Source organism: Phaseolus vulgaris, chromosome 4, assembly GCF_051622355.1.
Source record: "Phaseolus vulgaris cultivar YP4 chromosome 4, ASM5162235v1, whole genome shotgun sequence".
In the NCBI taxonomy this organism is placed as follows: Eukaryota; Viridiplantae; Streptophyta; class Magnoliopsida; order Fabales; family Fabaceae; genus Phaseolus; species Phaseolus vulgaris.
Window position 1 is genome coordinate 28,464,920 of NC_143501.1, and position 19,754 is coordinate 28,484,673.

Sequence of the window (19,754 nt, forward strand, 5' to 3'; positions counted from 1 at the left end):
GGAAAAAAGTAAATATATATTTTAAATAAATTTTATATATTATAAAATAATTTTTCCTTGTGATCTAATAACTCGAATAAGTTATAATAATATATGGTTATAGTAATAATAGTGTGATAATAATCATAATAATAATGGTGGTCATAATAACTATAGTAATGTTGAGATCTTTTATAATAATGTGAGTGCAACAATAATGAGAAGAATTCTAGCAATAACGGTGCAAGTAATAACAGGTTTCATAATATCTGACAATAAAAAATGATTATATGTTTTATAATAAATATGATATTACAACAATGACAATAACATTAATAACGATAACATTAGTAAATGAAAAGATAGATCAAAATAATAAAAGAATAATAAATTAGTAATTGTAATTTTAATAATGGTGAGGAAGCTAAAATGGTGTTAAACATAGTTATTATGGCACAAATGATAATGATGAAAGTGATATTGATAAAGATAAAGACAACAATAAAAACAAAAATAATAATAATAACAATTATTATTATCACAATGTATGTGGTGGTATAGAAATAAGAGTAATGTATGTGATAATAATTGTATTAGATCAGAGCACTCATAACTCAGCACTTGGCGGTCAGACATTGGTACATGGCGTACGTAGGTCAGTTCGGCTTTTGGGTCAAGATAGCGGGCCATGTAATTGGGCTCCAGTTGTATGAGTAAGTCCATTTTTGCATAATTTAGGTAATCATACATGCATAAGGTCTAGTCAACTAAAGAAGGGTAATTGTGGGTCCATGAAGTCATGACCGAGAAGAGGTCAGACGCACGGCGAGAACCCTACGCAGACAGAAAGAACCAACCCAGAACAAAGGCGAGAGAGGACCTGCCTTTCCGGCAGAAGTTCTAGATGACTAACAAGGAGTTGTTGTGTATGCCATGAATGGCGGAAAAATTGAGGTTCCCCCCGAAATCTAACAGGAACTTGGGGTCGCGCAAGGAGGCTTGGTACGAGTTCCACAAGGGGTTTGGGCATGACGTGGAACACTGTATAGCCCTGGGCTACCAGCTAGCAAGCCTAATAAAAGATGGATTCTTGAAGGAGTATCTAGAAGGGAGCCAGGAGGGGTCAAAGAAAGAGATTACTTCGGCATACCAAGGACATGAGGTACCCGTCCACGGTGAGCTGAACACCATCTCGGGAGGATTTTCAGGAGGGGGGTGTTCGGCCTCCAAGCTTAAGAAGTACATGAGAGAGGTGATGGCAGTAGAGGCGCAGGGGTCTGACCAGCCAACTGAACCCGACCTTTGCTTTACCAATGCAGATTTGGGGGACGTGGTCCCACACGAGGATGATCCAGTAGTGATCTCCATTGTCACCGTGGGAAGAAAAGTACACCGAGTTCTCATTGACCAGGGGAGCTCAACTGATGTGATGTTTTGGGTAACGTTTCATAACTTGCAGTTGTCACCTGACCAGTTGAGACCATATGATGGTTGCTTGTTTGGCTTTGTTGGAGATCAGGTGGAGGTGCGGGGACATGTGGAGTTGAGGACGACCTTCTCAAATGGTGTCTCATCTTGCACGATCAGTATCAGAAATTTAGTGGTTAATGTTGTTTCGGCTTATAACTTATTTTTGGGAAGGTCCTCTTTGAACAGGTTAGGCACGGTGGCCTCGAGGAGGCACATGAAGATGAAGTTGCCCTCCCTCGAGGGAGAGGTGATCATCATCAATCTAACCAAAAGGCGACGAGGAAGTGCTACGAGAATAGCCTGAATAGCAGAATGGGAGTGTGTACGGTCACCGTCCAGGTGCGGGAGCCAAAGGTGATCATCCGAGATGAGATCACCAACGAAAGGTGACCTGAGCCTGCTGGTGAGGTTCAAGAGAAAGTGATCGAGGAGAAGAAGTTCAAGCTCGACACATCGCTAGGCCAAAATTTGCAAGACAAGATCGCTGATGTAATAGCGAGGCACATGAGTGCTTTTGCCTGGTCTTTTGCAGACATGCCTGGAATAAATCTTAACTTCTTGTGTCATAAACTCACTATGGATGAGAAGGTCAGGCCAGTAATACAGAGAAGAAGGAAGCTCAATGAAAAAAGACGTCTAGTCATCAAAGAGAAAACACAGAAGCTCTTGAAAGCTAGCTACATAAGGGAAATCCAATACCCTGAGTGGCTAGCAAACGTGGTATTGGTGAAGAAGGCAAACGGAAAGTGAAGAATATGCGTCGACTTTACAGACCTGAATAAGGCCTTTCCCAAAAATTCGTATATGTTGCCTGTATCGACCAGTCCTCGGGCGTCGTTGACCACTAGTAATGATGGGGTCACGTAAGCGGGTCCCACGAGCGGCGTGGGTCAGTGTCTCGCGAGACACGTGCGCCAAGGAATCAAAGGGTGGTCAGACATCGGTCACCAGGATGTACCGACGTGCCACTAGGCAGTGTGGAGAGGTCGGGCACCGGGACTCGAACAGTAGAGCTGGGCCACGAGAGGTGGATCCCAGACCACACACTAGTTATCAGTAAGGGAGGAGCCTAGGTCACGAGAGTCCATGCGTGTGGAGTAGATGACGCGTTCAGGCATAACACGAGTGTAGAGCCACTAGAAAGGATACGACCTTTGAGGGTCACGTTCCAGCGGTGAGCTGCATGCATGGCACGTGAATAGCTAGGGCGCTCCCAAGAAGGGTGACCCCAGAGATCAGGTGCACGAGGAGGCATCCAGGTGGTCATCCTGTCAGAGGTTGCACTCCAGTTAGGGAACCCCACGCGCTAGGTTATCCTAAGAGTGGGTAACAGTGGCGTTGGGGCCCACCCCCTCAGGAAGCCTATTTTAGGTAACAGAAACAGTGGAAACCCTAGGCTATATAAAGGGAAGTAACAAACTTAGTAAGGAATGCTATTCATTTGCGCCGCTTCACACACATAGAGTTTTACAGTTAACAGTTTTGGTGTTTTCTAGCCCTACACTGACTTGAGCGTCAGAGTGCAAACGGCCTCTAGGGTACCCTTTGCTTTGTGATTTCAGGTGTTTGATCGAAAGAAGGGAACGAACGAAGGCACAGAGAATCGGATGTGGGAGTATCGTGAGATGTACGAAGGCCCTCGAGTCAACCGGCTAGCAAACGTGGTATTGGTGAAGAAGGCAAACGGAAAGTGAAGAATGTGTGTCGACTTTATAGACCTGAATAAAGCCTGCCCCAAAAATTCGTATATGCTGCCCATCATAGATTCCTTGGTGGACCGTGCTTCAGGTTGCCGACTGCTGAGTTTTCTAGACGCGTTCTCGGGGTACAATCAAAATTGCATGCACCCCCGTGATGAGTGTAAGATCGCCTTCATGACGGAGCTTTCCAACTACTGTTATAAGGTCATGCCTTTTAGGTTGAAGAATGTCGACCCCACCTATCAGATGTTGATGGATAGGATTCTCACCCCCATGATTGGGCGAAACGTACAAGCATATGTAGACGACATGGTTGTCACCTCAGCAAAAAAGGATCAGTACGTTGCTGATTTGGAAAAGCTATTCACCACAATAGCTAAGTATAACCTAAAGCTGAACCCGGAGAATTGTGTGTTTGGGGTAGAAGCAGGGAAGTTCTTAAGGTTCCTGCTCACTAAACGAGGGATAGAAGCGAACCCGAACAAATGTGCAGCAATCATAGGGATGAGAAGCCTTGCCACGGTGAAGGAAGTACAGCAGCTGACTGGGCTTATGGTCGCCTTGTCCAGGTTCTTATCAACAGGAGGAGATAAGGGGTACCCTTACTTCCAATGCTTGAAGAAGAACAACCGTTTCACATGGAGCCACGAGTGTGAAGATGTGTTCCTCAAGTTGAAGAAGTACTTGGCTAGCCCGCCTGTCCTATGTAAGCCGCTACCAGGTACTCCCCTTCGTCTTTATTTTGTAGTTACAGATCGGGCAATCAACTCGGTATCATGCAGGAGCATGATCAGGCTTAAAGGCCTATTTACATCGTGAGTAAGGTGCTACAAGGGCCGGATGTACGATATCAAATCATCAAAAAGGTAGCCTTAGAAGTGGTATTTGTAGCTCGGCAACTGCGCCCCCATTTCCAGAGTTTCATGATGATAGTAATGATCGATCTCCCAATCCGCAAGGTCCTCCAAAAGCCCAATATAGCAGGTTAGATGGTACGTTGGGCAGTCGAGTTGTTTGAGTTCGACGTATAGTACGAACCCAAGGGGCCTATCAAGGGCCAGGTATATGCTAATTTCGTGGTAGGCTATCTTTAGAAGCCACCCAAGTAGACAGTGGTGATATTCAGTGGATGGATCTAACGGACTGTTGATCGAGCAGGCCCTGAGATTTGCCTTCAAGGCCATCAATAACCAGGCTGAGTATGAAGCCTTGGTAGCTGGAATGTTGTTGGCCAAAGAACTGGGCACTCGAAGCTTGTTGGTAAAAAGTGACTCGTTGTTGATAACCAGGCAAGTCACAGGTGAGTACCAGGCCAAAGATCCACAAATGGCCTCGTACTTGAGGTATGTTACACTTTTGAGGGAAAATTTCCCCACGTTCTAGCTAGTGCATGTCCCAAGGGAGCATAATGCCCGAGCAGACCTATTATCCAAGTTGGCAAGCTCAGGAAAGGGAGGTCGATAGAGGTCAGTTATTCAGGAAACCTTTGTTGAACCAAGGGGGAGTAATCATTATGTTCTTACTAAGGAAGATCTGGTATATATTTTCTGCATCATGAAGAAGATCAAAATCAATTGGATCCACATCATCAAAAAGCACATGCAAAAGGGTATGAGGTTAAGTGACTATCACTATCCATATGCTGTTTTAGTATCTAAATTTCTACTCTATTTTGAAGTGAACCTTGAAGATGAAACTTCTGAGTTGGTCAAGTCAACTCAAGAGTTGAACAATGAATCACTCAGCAAAATGGGTTTTACCAAAGTAGGTGGAAAATGGATTAGTAAGGATGGTGACCTTGGTGCCTCATCTAGTGGTGTTGCTGATCTTGAACAAGATGAACCTGTTGATATGGATGTTCAACATGAAGATCCACCTGAAGATTATCCAGATGTTAGACCAAGTGTTGGTGCTGGAAATCAAGAAGAAAGGATGCAAACAATGTCTCCTTTTGAAAGACTCATGGTGAATAGGCTTGATAGCTTTGCTGAAAATCAAAGAAACCTCCATGATCTTTGTGTTAGTAATTTCCAGAGGATTGACAACAGGTTTGACAACATGGATGCACGCTTCATGACTCTAGATGAACAAATTGAAGCTGTCCAGAATCAAATCTTTGATCTTCAGTTTGCTGATTATGATGAATGAAGAAAAAAAACCGGTTGAATTATCGAAACAACCGATTGTTTTTGGTGGTTATATCTGGTGTTTTAAATTTTTTCTTTCCTTCTGCTGTTACTGCTTTAATTCTGATGTAATCAAAACAATATCTTGTTTTATCCCTTCTCTTTGTCTATTTGTGAAGACAAATAGGGGGAGATATATATGTTGTGTTTAAATTTCTGTTTTTTTAGTTGTTAAAACGGTTTGGATGAGCAATATTTGTTTCTGATATTTAGCTTTGATCTTTAAATCTTATATCTGTGCTAACCAAATATTAGAAGTTCTATGCTTTGTTCAAAACTGTATCTTGCAGGAACTGCTTCAGATTCAATCAGGTACAACACAAGCATCAGGGATTTGTCTTCATCAAATAGGGGGAGATTGTTAAACCAAGTGGTGTTCAAGCTTTGAAGAATCCAAACCCTTTGAAGGATGATGAAGCCTTGGCTGTGCTTGTTGTTGCTGTGCTGGTTTAGTCTAGTTCTGGGGTAGTTTGAGTGTTGTAATCCACCCCTTGATCGAATCTAAAGCATAGACATTCTCAATCTTTGTGAAAGTAAAATGTTTTCAAACTAAGTTAAAACAACCGATTGTTTTGTCGAAACAACTGATTGTTTACACTTAGATGTTTTGAAAAAAGATTTGAAAACTGTTTTTCAAATGGTTAAGCTGTTAAAACCAAAACAACCGATTGATTCGAGGAAACAACCGATTGTTTGTTTTGGGACCATAACAGAAAAACTGTTTTATCTTTGACTGAGCTTTAAATGATTTAACTGATTACGCTCCAGTCATTAAATGCTTTGACCAATCTTTTAATGCAATTTAAGAGTTTGTTAAGATTTGATAACAAACTACATCTTTGAATAAATTCAGAAAAACAGATTTGAAGATTAATCTTTGACAAGTTTTTGCTAAGAGTTTTTGAGTTTTTCAAAGATCTGAGATTGCTGAAAGTTTGTGATTAATCAAAGTTGTGGAATAGGATTCAGCTTGTATTGATTTCAGATTATCTTCTGTAACAAGTGTAATCCTTGTAACTCTGTAAAGCAAGTTTCGTTTATGTGTTTGCTGAGATTGGTTGTGTTCTTGAGGGGATCAAGATCAACAATCTTAGTGTTGGTGTGTTGGCCAAGAAGAGTGTGTGTCTTGAGGTGTTCAAGGTCACTTTCTTGGTTGTGGTGTAAGTGATCAAGTTGTGATTGCTTAGTGGATTTTCTCAGGGTTTCTGAGAAGACTGGATGTAGCTCTGGGTTTGGAGTGAACCAGTATAAACATATGTGTGCAATCTCTCTATCCTTAACTCTTTAAATTCAGTTTTGTTTGTTGTTTACTGGTTTAAACAACCGATTGTTTCTGTGAAACAACCGATTGTTTTTCTGGTACTGCTGTTTTTAATTGCTGTTTTGGCAAACTGAATTTCTTATCAATTGTTTCTTGTACTTTAAACAATTCACCCCCCCCCCCTCTAGTTTAAAGCCATCCATTATGACAACCTTAAAGTCACCCAGGACCGTTGCGGATGGAACAATGGAGGTCAGTCATGCAGAAATTGTTGAAGATGGTTGCTGCCCCTTCAAGACATGTGTTTGATGAAGCCATTTGTGTAAATTCCCTTAGTATTTACATTTGCTTTAAGAATGTCTTAGTTATAGTTTAGAGGTTGTTTAGAGTAGGCTTTTTCTAGGTAACTCACCTCTTAACTCCTGACCATGTGATAAGAGCAAGCACAAGTTTTATGAAACTGTTTTTCATGTTTTTGTTGAAATATCTCTTACTGCATAGAAAATGAATATGTTCTTTTCTAAATAAATAGATTCTTTTCTTAAACTGATGTTTTGATAAAGTGCATTTGAAAATCAGGTTTTATGCATCAAGTATCTTAACTAAGTTTTCATTCCATCAAAACGATTGTGTTTCACTTGTTAAAATGTTTCTGTTATCGTTTTGAAAATGAATCTGTTCATTTGTAAATGAATAGATTCTTTTTAGTCTGGTGCCATGCTTACCTTTAAAAGGTTTTTTTTCATTTTATCCTTGCACCAAGGTGTTTGACTAAGTCTTCTACATATAACAAATTCTTTAACAACCTTTGAAAATAAATCTGTTCATTTTATTTTCAATCAGTTCTTTTTGTAACAACTTTAACTGTTTTTTAAAGTTAGTTATAAAAATGTTTTCCTATAAAAAGAAAGTTTGTTCCTGCGTTTAAATGTTGTTCATACAATTGAAAAAACTGGTTTTACAACAGAGAAATAAGAGATTTCAGAGGATTAGCACGAGTTCTTCAAAGATTTTCCAAATCACATCGTGTGCTTGTTCTTGGTTGGTTCTAAGGCTTGGTTAGAGGTGTTGTCACTGTGTGAGCAATCTGTTCTACTGGTTTAAGGCAGATTTCTGCATTCTCTATCAGGTGTATTCGTTTCTTTCTTCAATTCCTTGTAAAGTGTGGTTGTAAACTCTTCTTGATAGGGTTTCTTGAAGAGTGGTGTGTGCTGGAATAATGTTTTTCAGCAAAGTTTGCCATGTTCTTGTAGGGTTCAAGAACAATGGTTTTTGTAATTGTTTTGAATTGTGGTTTAGTGGATTTCACCTTGGATTAGGTGAAGACTGGATGTAGCTCATTGGAGTGAACCAGTATAATTGCTTTGTGTTCATTCTCTCTTAATCCCTGCACTCAATAACTGCTGAATAATCTAAACTGTCAAGAAATAAATCTATTCAATTGTAATTGAATCTGTTCTTTCTGGGCACGTGTATACTGTTCTTGATTTTCTGGAAAACTCCCTAAAGAACTTCTGCATAAGTCTCTATGTGTTGAAACATCAGTGAAATTCATGTTCTGTGAAAGATTAATACAATTTGTTAAGTGGTTTTAAAAACATGCATTAACATTGCATTCAAAGGTTGTGCTCAACTATTGTAGCTCTCTATGTTAATTCTGTGAAAATCAATTTAATCTTTGCCTGCATATCATCTAACTCAATTCTAAAATCAAAAGTCTTTCACCTGAGATAAATGCCTTAAAGTACACAAACAGTATAAAAATAAATTTGTTCATTGCTAAATAAATCGATTTATTTTCTGTGTACTATTCTAAATTATGAATCTGCGTGAAAGTTTTAAAAGCTCAATTCACCACTCACCCCCCTCTTGAACTTTGGCACTATTGAACTCAACAACAGAAACCTTAGAGGTCAGCTCGATAAAAGAAAGGAGGCACTGATCATTGACACAAAAAACGTTGAAGGTGCCCAAGATATGCACTTATGGCTTGTTGGGGGAAAGTTGTTAGAGGTCTTACAGGTCAACGTAGTGAAGACCTAGATGACGCCATATCAGTGCTACCTTGCTGATGGTAGGCTCCCGGTAGATCCCATAGAGGCAAAGGCAATTAAGAGGAACCCAGGAGGGTATACCCTGGTGGACGAAAACTTGTTTCGTCATGGCTACACTCATCCTATCCTCACATGTGTAAGTGGGGATCAATGTACCCGTATCAAGGCAGAGCTCCATGAAGGCATTTGTGGAAGCCATGTCGGAGGGAAAGCTCTCTCCTTGAAGGTCGTTCGAGCTGGGTATTATTGGCCAACTATGAGGGAGGATTGCATGCGACATGCACAGCGATGCGAGCAGTGTCAGAAGCATGTTGATTGGCATCACGCACCCCCCGAGGAGTTGCGATCAATACATAGCCCCTGGCCTTTCCATACTTGGGGAATAGACCTCTTGGGTCCTTTCCCTTTGGCAATTAGTCAGATGAAGTATCTCGTGGTGGCTATTGAGTACTTCACCAAGTGGTTAGAAGCTGAACTAGTTGCGCAGATAACCGCCCACAAGGTTCAACACTTTGTGTAGAGAAACATTGATGTCGTTTTGGGATCCCAAGGCACTTGGTGTCCAATAATGGTACCTAGTTTGCAAGCCAGTAATTATACAAGTTGTGCACGGAGCTCAGGATCAGACAGGTGTTTGCCTCTGTGGGGCATCCTCAGATGAATGACCAGGTTGAGTCTGCCAATATAGTCTTGCTCAGAGGTTTGAAGAGGAGGTTGGAGAAAGCTAAGGGGACCTGGTCAACCGAGGTGCCTCGATTTTTGTGGGCCTACCACACCACTCTTCAGTCCACCACAAAGGAAACACCCTTCAGTTTGGTATATGGGTCGGACGCCATGATACTCGTACAGATCCAGGAAAGCTCATTCCAAAACTTCGTGATAGAAGAATCTAACGAAGGGGGGAAGGTTAACCTAGACCTACTCGACGAGGTGTGAGAACAAGCATATATCAAAGCTAAAGCTTTGAAGAGAAGGGTGGAGTTGAAGCAGAAGTCCAAGCTGAGACCTCGGCAATTCTGAGTTCCCGACTTAGTAATGCGAAAGGCTTATCCTTACTAGCTGAAGAGTAAGCTTTCTCCCAAATGGATTGGCCCATTCCGTGTGGTGGACTGAGAGAGTGTGCCCCTGAACATAATATTTTCCTATTGAGTATGCTTTCAGTTGAGATTAGATTCTCGTGATGGAAAGTTGTTACAAGAGGTAAGCTATAAAAGGGACTTGAGACCCCAGGTAAAGATACGTTGTTTCTAAGACTGAAACTTACTACTTAAATTCTTATAAGCCCTATACTAACTTGATCGTCGGAGTGCAATCAACAGGTAGGGTCTCCTATGTTTCAATAGAGCTACGTTCAAGAGCAGCAAGAGATAGGATGGATCGTGAAGAGACACACGAAGTTAGAACTTGTCATCTGAGTCAACTGACGAGCAAGTCAACTAGAAAAAACAATAATAATAATAATAATAGTTATAATAAAAATAAGGATGAAAAGAAAGAATAAGATATCAATTACTTAATTATCTTTTAACTCATTTCCTCCGGAAATAAATATATTACATTAAAAAATGGAGATAAATAATAGGATAAGAAATGTATGGACATCAAACAATTAATTTGTCACAAAATAGTCATTTTGTCTTATCTACAACTTCTTTGTCGCCAAACAGTTCTTAAAAAGTAATTATTATAACAATAAACAAACTCATATGATAGTTTTTTATTAGATGACATTCATTTCTTTTAAATATAAGGATTAAACTTACATATATAATAGATTATAATTGGAATATGCCAATCCATAAACATTTTTCTCTTTAAATGTACGGATTAAATTAGATAAATACTTAGATCAATACAAAATAATAAATCTGAGAACTCCTTGAAATTTTTACCAGACTCATGCAAGGATTAACCATTAAATCGCAAATTTAATTAGGCCAAGATAAACATTTTTTATAAACTAAACAATGGTAACTTATCATCCACCCCACTCCCTACCAGGAATCCAAACATACATAGCCTGGGGAAGAATAGGAACAACTCATAAATGTGTAAATATGAAAGAAATTAGAATCACCATGCATATCTAGCAAAGACTGCATAAATAAAAAAAGAGGTCCTTTTATTTACTTAATGCGAATTTTACATTCTTTCATTGAAGTTCGAAATGGAGAGGGATGAGGAAGATAAGAAGAGAATCTAAAGGATGAAAATGTTGTGAATCCTTGAACATGCAAGGAGGAAGGAAAGGGAAGAAAAGGGTAGGAGATGAAAGAGAAGTAGAAAGAGAGAACCATGTAGGTTCTACGAAGTACAGATAGGAATAAATAAAGCAAAAACAAAAATGTAGTTTTTCACTTAGCTGGACAAGAAAATTGAAAGGGGTTGAGAATACAACAGAAAGGGCTACTTAGCCTGAATTACAGAACATATACAACAATCATTATAAAAACAAAACCATAGGAGAATCCCTCAACTCTGAAGAAGGTAGTAACTTAACTTTCCTCTCCCTTTTCTATTCTTCAAGACTACATCCATCTGCAATAATAATGCTTGCCCCACTACTTTATGTTAGCAACCTAAAAATCTAGTGCAGGTTTTATCTAGAGGCAAATGAGAAGAGAAATGATTCAAAGAGAAAAAGTAGTGCAGGTTTTATCAGTAAATTAGCAAGCAAAGAGACCATTACAATGACAATGAAGGTGACATAATCAGCATAAAAATTATCCTTCCCAAATTCAGAACCTAATATGCTTAGCAAGTAGCAACCATAAATCAGTTTTCCTTCAGTTCTTAGCGAAGCCTGCTCATATATTCTGCAACTGGGAAAAGGAGATACGGACAACCGATCCAGAAAGTGGACTTGCATGTTTGCACACAAGGGCTTCAGTAGCCTGTTCTTCAGTCTCAAACTGAACAAGTGACTGTTTTTTACCATTCATCTCAAAGACTTTGCAGTTGACAATGTTACCATGCTCCTCCAAAAGGCTTACAATCTCATCTTCGGCTATGTCTTGTGGGAGGGTGGACAAGTGGATCATTTTTGTTGGTGAGCAGCAATACCGATAATTCTTTGCAGCATTTCGGTTGAATCGATTGAGATTTGAATTGACATACTCGTGTGCATCAGCACCTTGGGATATGCTTGCATGCTTTGAATAGTTGACTTCCAACCGCTTCCCAAACAACATGGCTCCCTGTGTTTCAAATTGAAAAGGTTTTAGATAGCGGCTCAAAACTAGAGCTGAAAAAATGTATGATTAAATTGCAGGCAACAAAAATATATGGAGAATAGATATATCAAATAAACACAAATGCTTTGTAGATAACTAAAGGATCCGTCATGAGTTCAATGTAATGTGCACTAGAACCAGCATATAATCTCGATTCAATTGGCTAGAAATCTAGTCTTAACCAAACAGTTCCCCATTTTTTACTTTCTCATGAGCAGCAAAGACCATCAATAAAATATACAGTTCAACTGACTCAAATTTCGCATTACAAAAATCAGCTTATAAAGATATTACAAGTTACAACCATAATCTCTATCAATAACATATTCAATGCTACCATCTCAAAAATATGGATCAAAACTAATCATTGAAGAAATCACCATTGCGTGCCAAATAATACCGGTCGACTAAGAATAAACAAACAAAAATGAGCAGAAGTTTTATATTACCACAATCTCTTAAAAATAAACAGTAATGAAATAAAAATATCATCTCATTACAAAATACATCTTTCAAATTCAGTATCGCTGGATACAGCACGCATAGGCATCAAGAAAATAAAACCATTACTATATTAAAATTAAATTACATAAAAATATAAGTTGGGTAATATTTTTCACGGGCTAGTGGGGAAAATATCAGCATATGGTGATGGATTCCATATCTCTTTTAGGTGTGAATGCTTAAATGAAATAAATTTAGAGAATATAAACTTTAAAAGAACATTTATCATTATTAACAGAATATCAATAATATGACTAATATTCAGGTAAAACTAAATTGGTTTTTGACTGCTGAGCTGCAGCTTGAAGCAATGCCTGTCAAGCAAGAGGGAACAGCTGCCACCACCAGGAAAGAGGGGCAACAAACAAAGAAACAGAAAGAGTTTCTCCAATGCAAAAACGACATAATTTCTTCATTATTAGGGTAGACCAGGAACAAGATGTCAAAGCTAACTATGTCAACAAAAAGGGACAATGTACAAAGAGGTTTATGAACTCAAGTCAACAGAAAGAGCTTATCCTCCCTAGCTGATGATACCAGTCTAATGTCAGATGGAAACTTCAAGGTTTGAACATGAAAAAAAATGTGTTGGAAAAAATGTGCTTAAGAGATAGTTTTTTCATGTACATATCATGCTCAATGCATTTAGAACACGTGGGCATAGTGTCTAAACGTTTGAACATAATTTATATTAGCATAGTAATGATCTCCACTCTCCACTAAGGATGTGTTTCGGTAAACTGCTTAATTAAGCACTTACTGAATAAGCACTTGTGCATCAGTTGTTTCAACAATAAAAAATGAATATGGTTGAATTGTTTCCGAGTAAGTTGCAAAAAGAGAAGACTGGTAAGCATATATCTTCTTGCATGAACAACAAATACAATGACTATCTACAGGCACAATAATAACATTTCACGTTAGTGAAGATATCACACGTTCTAGTTAAAAGATATATAACCAGCAAGGTGTACAAGAAACAAACCTTTAGAAAATGTACCGCCAATTCAGCTTGGAAACCATCCCCCATCTGGATAAGTGCATGGTCAGGCTTATTTCGGAGAAGTTTAATTCTGACTATGTTCCCATAAATGGAGAACAAGTTGAACAGTTTATCTTCGTCTATTCTCTGAATAAAAACAAATTCCAAGCCAAATATATTTTAAAAAGTGTAGAGAACTTTATGGAAAAAGGGAAGAGAGGTCAAGGCAATGTATTTACATCAGGACTGAGATTCACAACAAGAACTGTACACCTTTCATTTGTTCCAGTTATGCCAGGAGGCAAACCTCCCCCAAAGGCAGCTGCAATTGCAGCAGCATTGGCCATCTAAAATTCAAAACATATTAGCATGCCTTATTGATATTGCATATTTTATGTCCAGAATGGCTTATAATCAAAACCAACTGAGAAAGCTTAAAATAAAAATTAATTTCTTTTCCAAACAATTAAGCTATGCCAAACATGCATTAAAAATAAATCGGAAGAAAAAATCATTCAAATGATGCACATCAATAGTCAACTTATAAAGAAAAAGTAGATAACAATAGGCTCATAATATAATGACTGTCATTTATCACAAAAAGGAAGAAAATTCCAAGCTGATCACAAAGTAGAAAGGCCAACAAAATTTTTCAGAGAAACTTCATCTGAAAAATTAAAAGTCCCATCGGAAATTACTTTGCTAAAGATCAGCAAACTCAAATTCTCACTTTTGATAGGGTAATCATGAAACCAAGTATTTATCACATTTAGATTTTAAAATATCTATATAGTGAAGAGAAATCAACCACTAATCCACTAGGCATTTATAATGCTACTTTTCACAATACGTAAATTGATGATAAGTTGATAACTTCCTTCTATATTCCACCGCATTCAATAATCACAAAAGAGACATCAACTTGACTTGAAAAACATCCACCTGTGAGAATCCAGCTGTAAAAAGAAAACGAAAAAATATTAGTTATACAAAAATTGAAATAATAAAAACAAAGCAAACCCACCAAAGCAACTTAAAATATTTAGCACCTGTCCTGGCTCCAGAATACATGCCTCCTGCATCACCATATCCAGGCTATTTCATAGAAGATGAAAGATGAAGTGAAAAAAATATTAGAAAGGGTTTGACTAAGATCAACAAGAAGATTTGATTTATAAATACATAAGTAATAAACAACATACTTGTGAAGATCGGCCTTTCTGTTCAGTAGGCAGATTTGGGTTTGTGAAGTCCCTGTGGAGCATGAGGAATAAACTCAGTAACAATGTTATAAAAGAGACAATGTTTAAAAAGACTAAAAATGAAGAACCAATTGAGTCACACCTTGAACGATCATTATTGTAGTTCACTTGTAGTTCATCAAGGCTGCAATGAACATAAATTATTATCCAACCAAAATTCAACCAAGGCAAAGGCAGAAAGATGGGGGATATAAAATTAATCAGCAGCATAGAAGCATAACACAAGTCTCTTCTAAACCAAAAAATCAGAATAGAAAGAAATTACTGAGATAAATTTAACCTACTTTGAGAATTGAATGTCCAGCTGACAACAACCATCATAAATATTGCGTCCCTAGAAATTGTCAGAATACAATCATCAAATAAAGAAAATGTTAAATCGGAAATTAAAAAACAACCCAAGTAATACCACAAGCTCCATGTAAATGCAAATAACCTGTAGTGTACTTCTGGCAGCAACAGCACTTTGACGGGATTGATACTGGATGAGAGCCTGAAAGCCTACACAGTTTTTAAACACAGGATGAAACAAGTAATAAAACACATGCACAAAACATCAGCCAATTGAATATGATATGAAGACAGTCCTCTTCCATAAAAAAATGCAGTGATGGTCTTTGCTCCTCAATAGTCATATCTAATAACAGGATGTATGTTTACTGTGTTGAAAAGAAGAAAAAATGAGACACTGTGACACGTATAAATCCAAAAAAAAAAATCATTAATATCAAGGAACTCAATTTCCTATTTATCTACCAAAAAATATTTACATAATGCAAAATAAATTATTACATGAACCAAATATACCCTCTATTCAACCCATTAAGGCCCCCAAGACAAAAAGAAAATTTTAATACGAAAAGAAAGAGAGAGGAAGAAATCTGAGAGAATCTGACCAGCTGACTTCTGAAAGGTTACAATCTTTTCCACAAATCCATGAGGAGAAAACACTTGATGTAGCACATCCGCTGTTATAGGATACAGCATGTGATGAACTGTAACTAAGAGAATTCGATTTGGCTGTGCATCCAGAGAGTTGCCAACAGCATAGAGAAAGAGAAGAGAGAGAGAGAAAGGAGAATAAATAGAGAAGTTCGTGATAAAGAGAAAGAAAACTACAGAACAAAAGAAAGCAACACTATACTTATTGCATTACAAAGTCTGAGAACAATATACATATATATTACAGGGGACAAAACATCGCATAAAAAATAAAGAATACAAATGGTCAATGAAAAAGGACAGGTAAATATTCAGTTTTTGCCACAACAAACAAGTTGAGGCATATATTTTCCATTTAAAGAAAAAAAAACAAAAAATACCAACCTCATCCTCCCGTGCTTGATTTTGATCCATTGTAGTGAGTTCTTGATGTGAGGAAAACTGGACATAAACATTTCTCCCCCTACAATAAAACAATAAGATAACTATGAAAAGAATAGTAATATCTTAGCAATAATGGGAATTAATAATGCTTTTCAAATCTCAAAACAAGACATCCAATATCATGTTATCAAAATACTACCTTTGGTCCAGTATACAAGAACCAAATACCCAATCCATCAAGACCAACAAAATAGTTGAATACCCACTTCCGTAAATGGTTTCAGTAAAGGTTAATGGTCATATTTAATTACATTACTCATAACTAAAGGGATAATTTTTTCAACCAATGGGTGACTTATATTGTTAATACCATCTACTTTGTTGGGAAATGAGTCAATGTCTCATTAATGGACTTCGTACCTTAATTAAGGATATAAAAGACAGTTACGAATTAATACATTTGAACATAGTTGACAACACTGCATTTGAAAGTGGGTTCTCATTCCTATAAATCGGACCAGAGGTAGTTGTATTCAAGTCAACCACAAAAAATTCAAAAGTGAAAAAATGATCTATTTATACCTTATGCTTGGCTGAACATTTGAATAAAATTGTAAAGCATTAACTGCAGAAGGAATATCTTGCATTTGAAGAAGTGCCTACAAGAGCAATAGAATATTCAAATAAAAGAAAATGATAAATCGAAACATCCTAGAACTCCAAGAATCTAAGAAAAACAGAAAATTTTATTTGAAAGTATGAAGAATACCTACCTGATTTTTGGCACGCAACATAACAAGCTTTGTTATAACTCCAAAAGGCTGAAATAGCTGAAGCAAATCATTCTGCAACCAGATACGATTTATAAATCACTTAATAAATTTGAAAACTCAGCTGAAAATGGGAAAGAATTGTTCATTCAGATAATCTTTGAAAATCAGCCCGTGTCACCTATAAGTGGACCCCACCCCACCTAACATAGTAAGAGGGAATCTGCAATTGACATAAGCAAGCACTGAAGATCCTTTAACATCAATTTTTTTAAGTAGATTCAAAGTTATATTTTCTAGAGCTCTGGAGTGCCCATGAATGCTTTATGTTTTAAAAGTTTTTCTTCCATTCTTTTAATAAAATTCCCCATTCTGTGATCCTATATCTTCGTTCCTCCATCCTTCATAAATTTTATCCAATGACAGAGATAGAAGATTTTAAGAATTCCAATCAATTGTGACAACAGCAATTGCAAATTGATTCCTCCAATATAATCAAAAGGATTTGTTGGCAACAGAAGACATATATTCCATTCCAATACAACTCAACAATCTCCTCCCTCGAACAAATGAGTAAACATAAAAACAACATGCAAACATTGGTCGTTGGTATTCAATTACTCATGGAATACGGTGACTATAAAAAGCAATTTTAGATACACTTTCCGATTGTCATAAATACACAGTAAACAAACACCCTTGTATTTTACTACAGGCTGGCCTTTTGGAATTATGATTGCTATGGTGAATCCCTTTTTCATGTAACTCCGATTGTCATAAATACACAGTAAACAAGCACCTTGTATTTTACTACAGGCTGGCATTTTGGAATTCTGATTGCTATGGTGAATCCCTTTTTCATGTAAAACGTATTCTAAAACCAACTTTTTTCCTTTTTTCCGTGACCTGACATCCAAAGCCCTCTCACGAGGTTGTCACTGTTTCATTTGGATTGTAGAACTCAACTGATCAGTAATAGTAAATTAGATTATGATCGCACAAAAGACACTTCATATCAGAAATTATTAACACAATTTCTGAAACCAATGTTCATCTGCTTTTACATTTCCCTACTGATAGGTGTCTCAGAGTCTAGAACATTCAGATAATACTAAGCTAGAAGAAACATAGAGTGCCGAGGCAACTCACAATAATGTAGAACTGCTTCTGAAACGAACTATGCAAAGCTTTACAGTTAACTACATGTTATTACCAGAAGTTTCGTTACTGACATGATCTTGCAGCTTCCTTTTATAAATATAACTATTAATGTTGAATAGAACAAGTAATTTTAAGTTAATACTGTCCAACTTTGTTAGATATACCCACTACCTAAGTAGAAGGTTCAGTTAGCAAGGAATGGTTGTTTTACATCTAGAGAGATCCAAAGTATAGCAAACAAAACCTGTTACAATCAATAACTGAAATGGAAAGTGTAGAACTAATTACAAAAAGAACTACTGTCACTTTCTTTCCCAGACGAGTAAATATTGCAGAAGTTACCATAAAACACAGACCAAAAAAATAGTAAGAATGAGAGAAATAATTTACTTCGGATATCTCATGCCCCACATTTCGAACGTGAATGACCTTGGAAGGTTCAGCCATTGCAAATTACCTAAGCAAAAATACAAATAACAAAAAGGAAATAAAAATTAAAATAAATAAAAAAGCATATAACCAATATATCTGCATCTTCTCTTCTGCTTGCATTCCAATTTGAACATGCAACAAAACGCACTAAGAAGCTCGAGATTCATTTGCTACGAAAAACCCAATTCACAGCAAATCAAGATTCAGGCGGAAAAATTTTGGGGCTTTCTGAAACCAAGTGCGAATCGCGTAAAAATTCAAACTTTATCTCCTACTCGATCGAACTCGTGAAAAACTCAGATATCCAATTGAAGAGGTGAATCTAAGAGTGAGTAGAACAAAAAGTGATATAAAAAAAATGCCACGCGGCAAAAGGGTATCTTTGAATCACAAAAAGGAGCACAAAAAAGTTTCTCAAAATCGCGTCATAGGCTGCAAATCGTACAAAATGGAAAGCTAACACTCAGAAGCAGAGAGAGAGAGAACTTGCCTCGAGAGAGTGAGTGAGAGAAGGAAAGAGAAGAAAGTTTATTACAGAAGGTGCTAAGGGTGTCGTGAATTTCTTGCCCTATGTTTGTAATCATTTTTAAGCCCAAAACATAGGAACTCGCTGATCCAAAAATATTACATATTTTTAATTTGATTTATCAATTGTTTTCTATAAATTTAACTTTAAGTAAAAATTATTTATACTAATAGTTAAATATGTGGATATTAATACTGAGAAGAATTTAAGAAAAACCTAAAAAGAAAAAAAAAAACTATGTACCTTGCAGTCGAAAAAATACTTATCCATTATTTGGATTTGGAAATGGATTTTGAGATGATATAAAGGAATATGAAGAAAATAATATTGTTTGGATTAAGATAAATAGAGTATTACGTGTAAGAAGAGTTTAAAATTGTGAATGATGTGATAGATATAATTTTATAATTGATAAAAATATAAGTTTACAAAATTAACTTTGTTTTTGTCGGTTGACTCTGATGACAAGTTCTACCTTGTATTAGAAAATTCATATCTTTGGTTGTTTTGGTACGTAACTCTATTGAAACGGAGGGGGTTCTACCTGTTGATTGCACTTCGATGATAAGTCGATACAGTGCTTATAAGAATTTAAGAAGTAATCAGTTTCAGTCTTAGAAACAGCGTACCTTAACCTGGGATCTCAAGTCTCTTTTATAGTTTACCTCTTACTGTAGTTTTCTATCACGAAAATATAATTTCAACTAAAAGCATACTCAATAGGAAAATATTTTGTTCAAGGGTACACCCATCCAGGGAGTGCATATCAGGGTTCCAATCTGTTTACGTAGACACCCTCAACATTGTCTCTTCATCATGCATGCAACTTAACCCTTACATGCCATAGCACGCATGGGCTTAGGTTTAAAAGAAAGTATTTACTTAAGCTAGACCTCATGCGCACTAAG

At 37.2% G+C, this 19,754-nt stretch overlaps 3 protein-coding genes across 4 annotated transcripts; 2 read left to right on the top strand and 1 right to left on the bottom strand.

The window, feature by feature from the left end:
* Positions 1–916: 916 nt before the first annotated feature.
* LOC137838415 (uncharacterized) lies at positions 917–1,753 on the top strand. The gene has a single exon (XM_068647661.1). It carries the CDS (start codon positions 917–919, stop codon positions 1,751–1,753), a length of 837 nt encoding a protein of 278 aa, XP_068503762.1.
* Positions 1,754–8,639: 6,886 nt separating this feature from the next.
* Positions 8,640–9,170, top strand: LOC137838416 (uncharacterized). Its single transcript, XM_068647662.1, has one exon. The coding sequence runs from the start codon at positions 8,640–8,642 to the stop codon at positions 9,168–9,170; it is 531 nt and encodes a 176-aa protein (XP_068503763.1).
* A 2,109-nt stretch (positions 9,171–11,279) lies between these two features.
* On the bottom strand, positions 11,280–18,943 carry LOC137837380 (polypyrimidine tract-binding protein homolog 3). Of its 2 annotated transcripts, XM_068646355.2 has the most exons (15): positions 18,811–18,943; positions 18,279–18,345; positions 16,731–16,802; positions 16,540–16,616; positions 15,958–16,036; positions 15,528–15,651; positions 15,068–15,132; positions 14,916–14,965; positions 14,714–14,755; positions 14,572–14,623; positions 14,419–14,464; positions 14,312–14,325; positions 13,609–13,716; positions 13,373–13,516; positions 11,280–11,847 (listed from the first exon to the last, which is right to left on the bottom strand). In XM_068646355.2, exons 2-15 carry the CDS (start codon positions 18,333–18,335, stop codon positions 11,458–11,460), a joined length of 1,320 nt encoding a protein of 439 aa, XP_068502456.2. In that variant the 5' UTR covers positions 18,336–18,345; positions 18,811–18,943; the 3' UTR covers positions 11,280–11,457. The 2 variants fall into 2 exon arrangements, with proteins under 2 accessions (XP_068502456.2, XP_090157571.1); XM_090301445.1 differs by lacking the exon at positions 15,528–15,651 and having other exon boundaries at positions 18,811–18,881.
* Between the last annotated feature and the right edge of the window lie 811 nt (positions 18,944–19,754).

What these genes read in the sequence shown, in the direction of transcription:
- LOC137838415 (XM_068647661.1), top strand. Translation starts at nt 917, where the DNA reads ATGGCGGAAAAATTGAGGTTCCCCCCGAAATCTAACAGGAACTTGGGG.
- LOC137838416 (XM_068647662.1), top strand. Translation starts at nt 8,640, where the DNA reads ATGACGCCATATCAGTGCTACCTTGCTGATGGTAGGCTCCCGGTAGAT.
- LOC137837380 (XM_068646355.2), bottom strand. Translation starts at nt 18,335, where the DNA reads ATGGCTGAACCTTCCAAGGTCATTCACGTTCGAAATGTGGGGCATGAG. An exon ending in CTGGACATTCAATTCTCAAA is followed by an intron (nt 14,756 to 14,915) that starts GTAGGTTAAATT and finishes TGTTCATTGCAG; the next exon opens with CCTTGATGAACTACAAGTGA. An exon ending in TTGTGAATCTCAGTCCTGAT is followed by an intron (nt 13,517 to 13,608) that starts GTAAATACATTG and finishes GTTTTTATTCAG; the next exon opens with AGAATAGACGAAGATAAACT.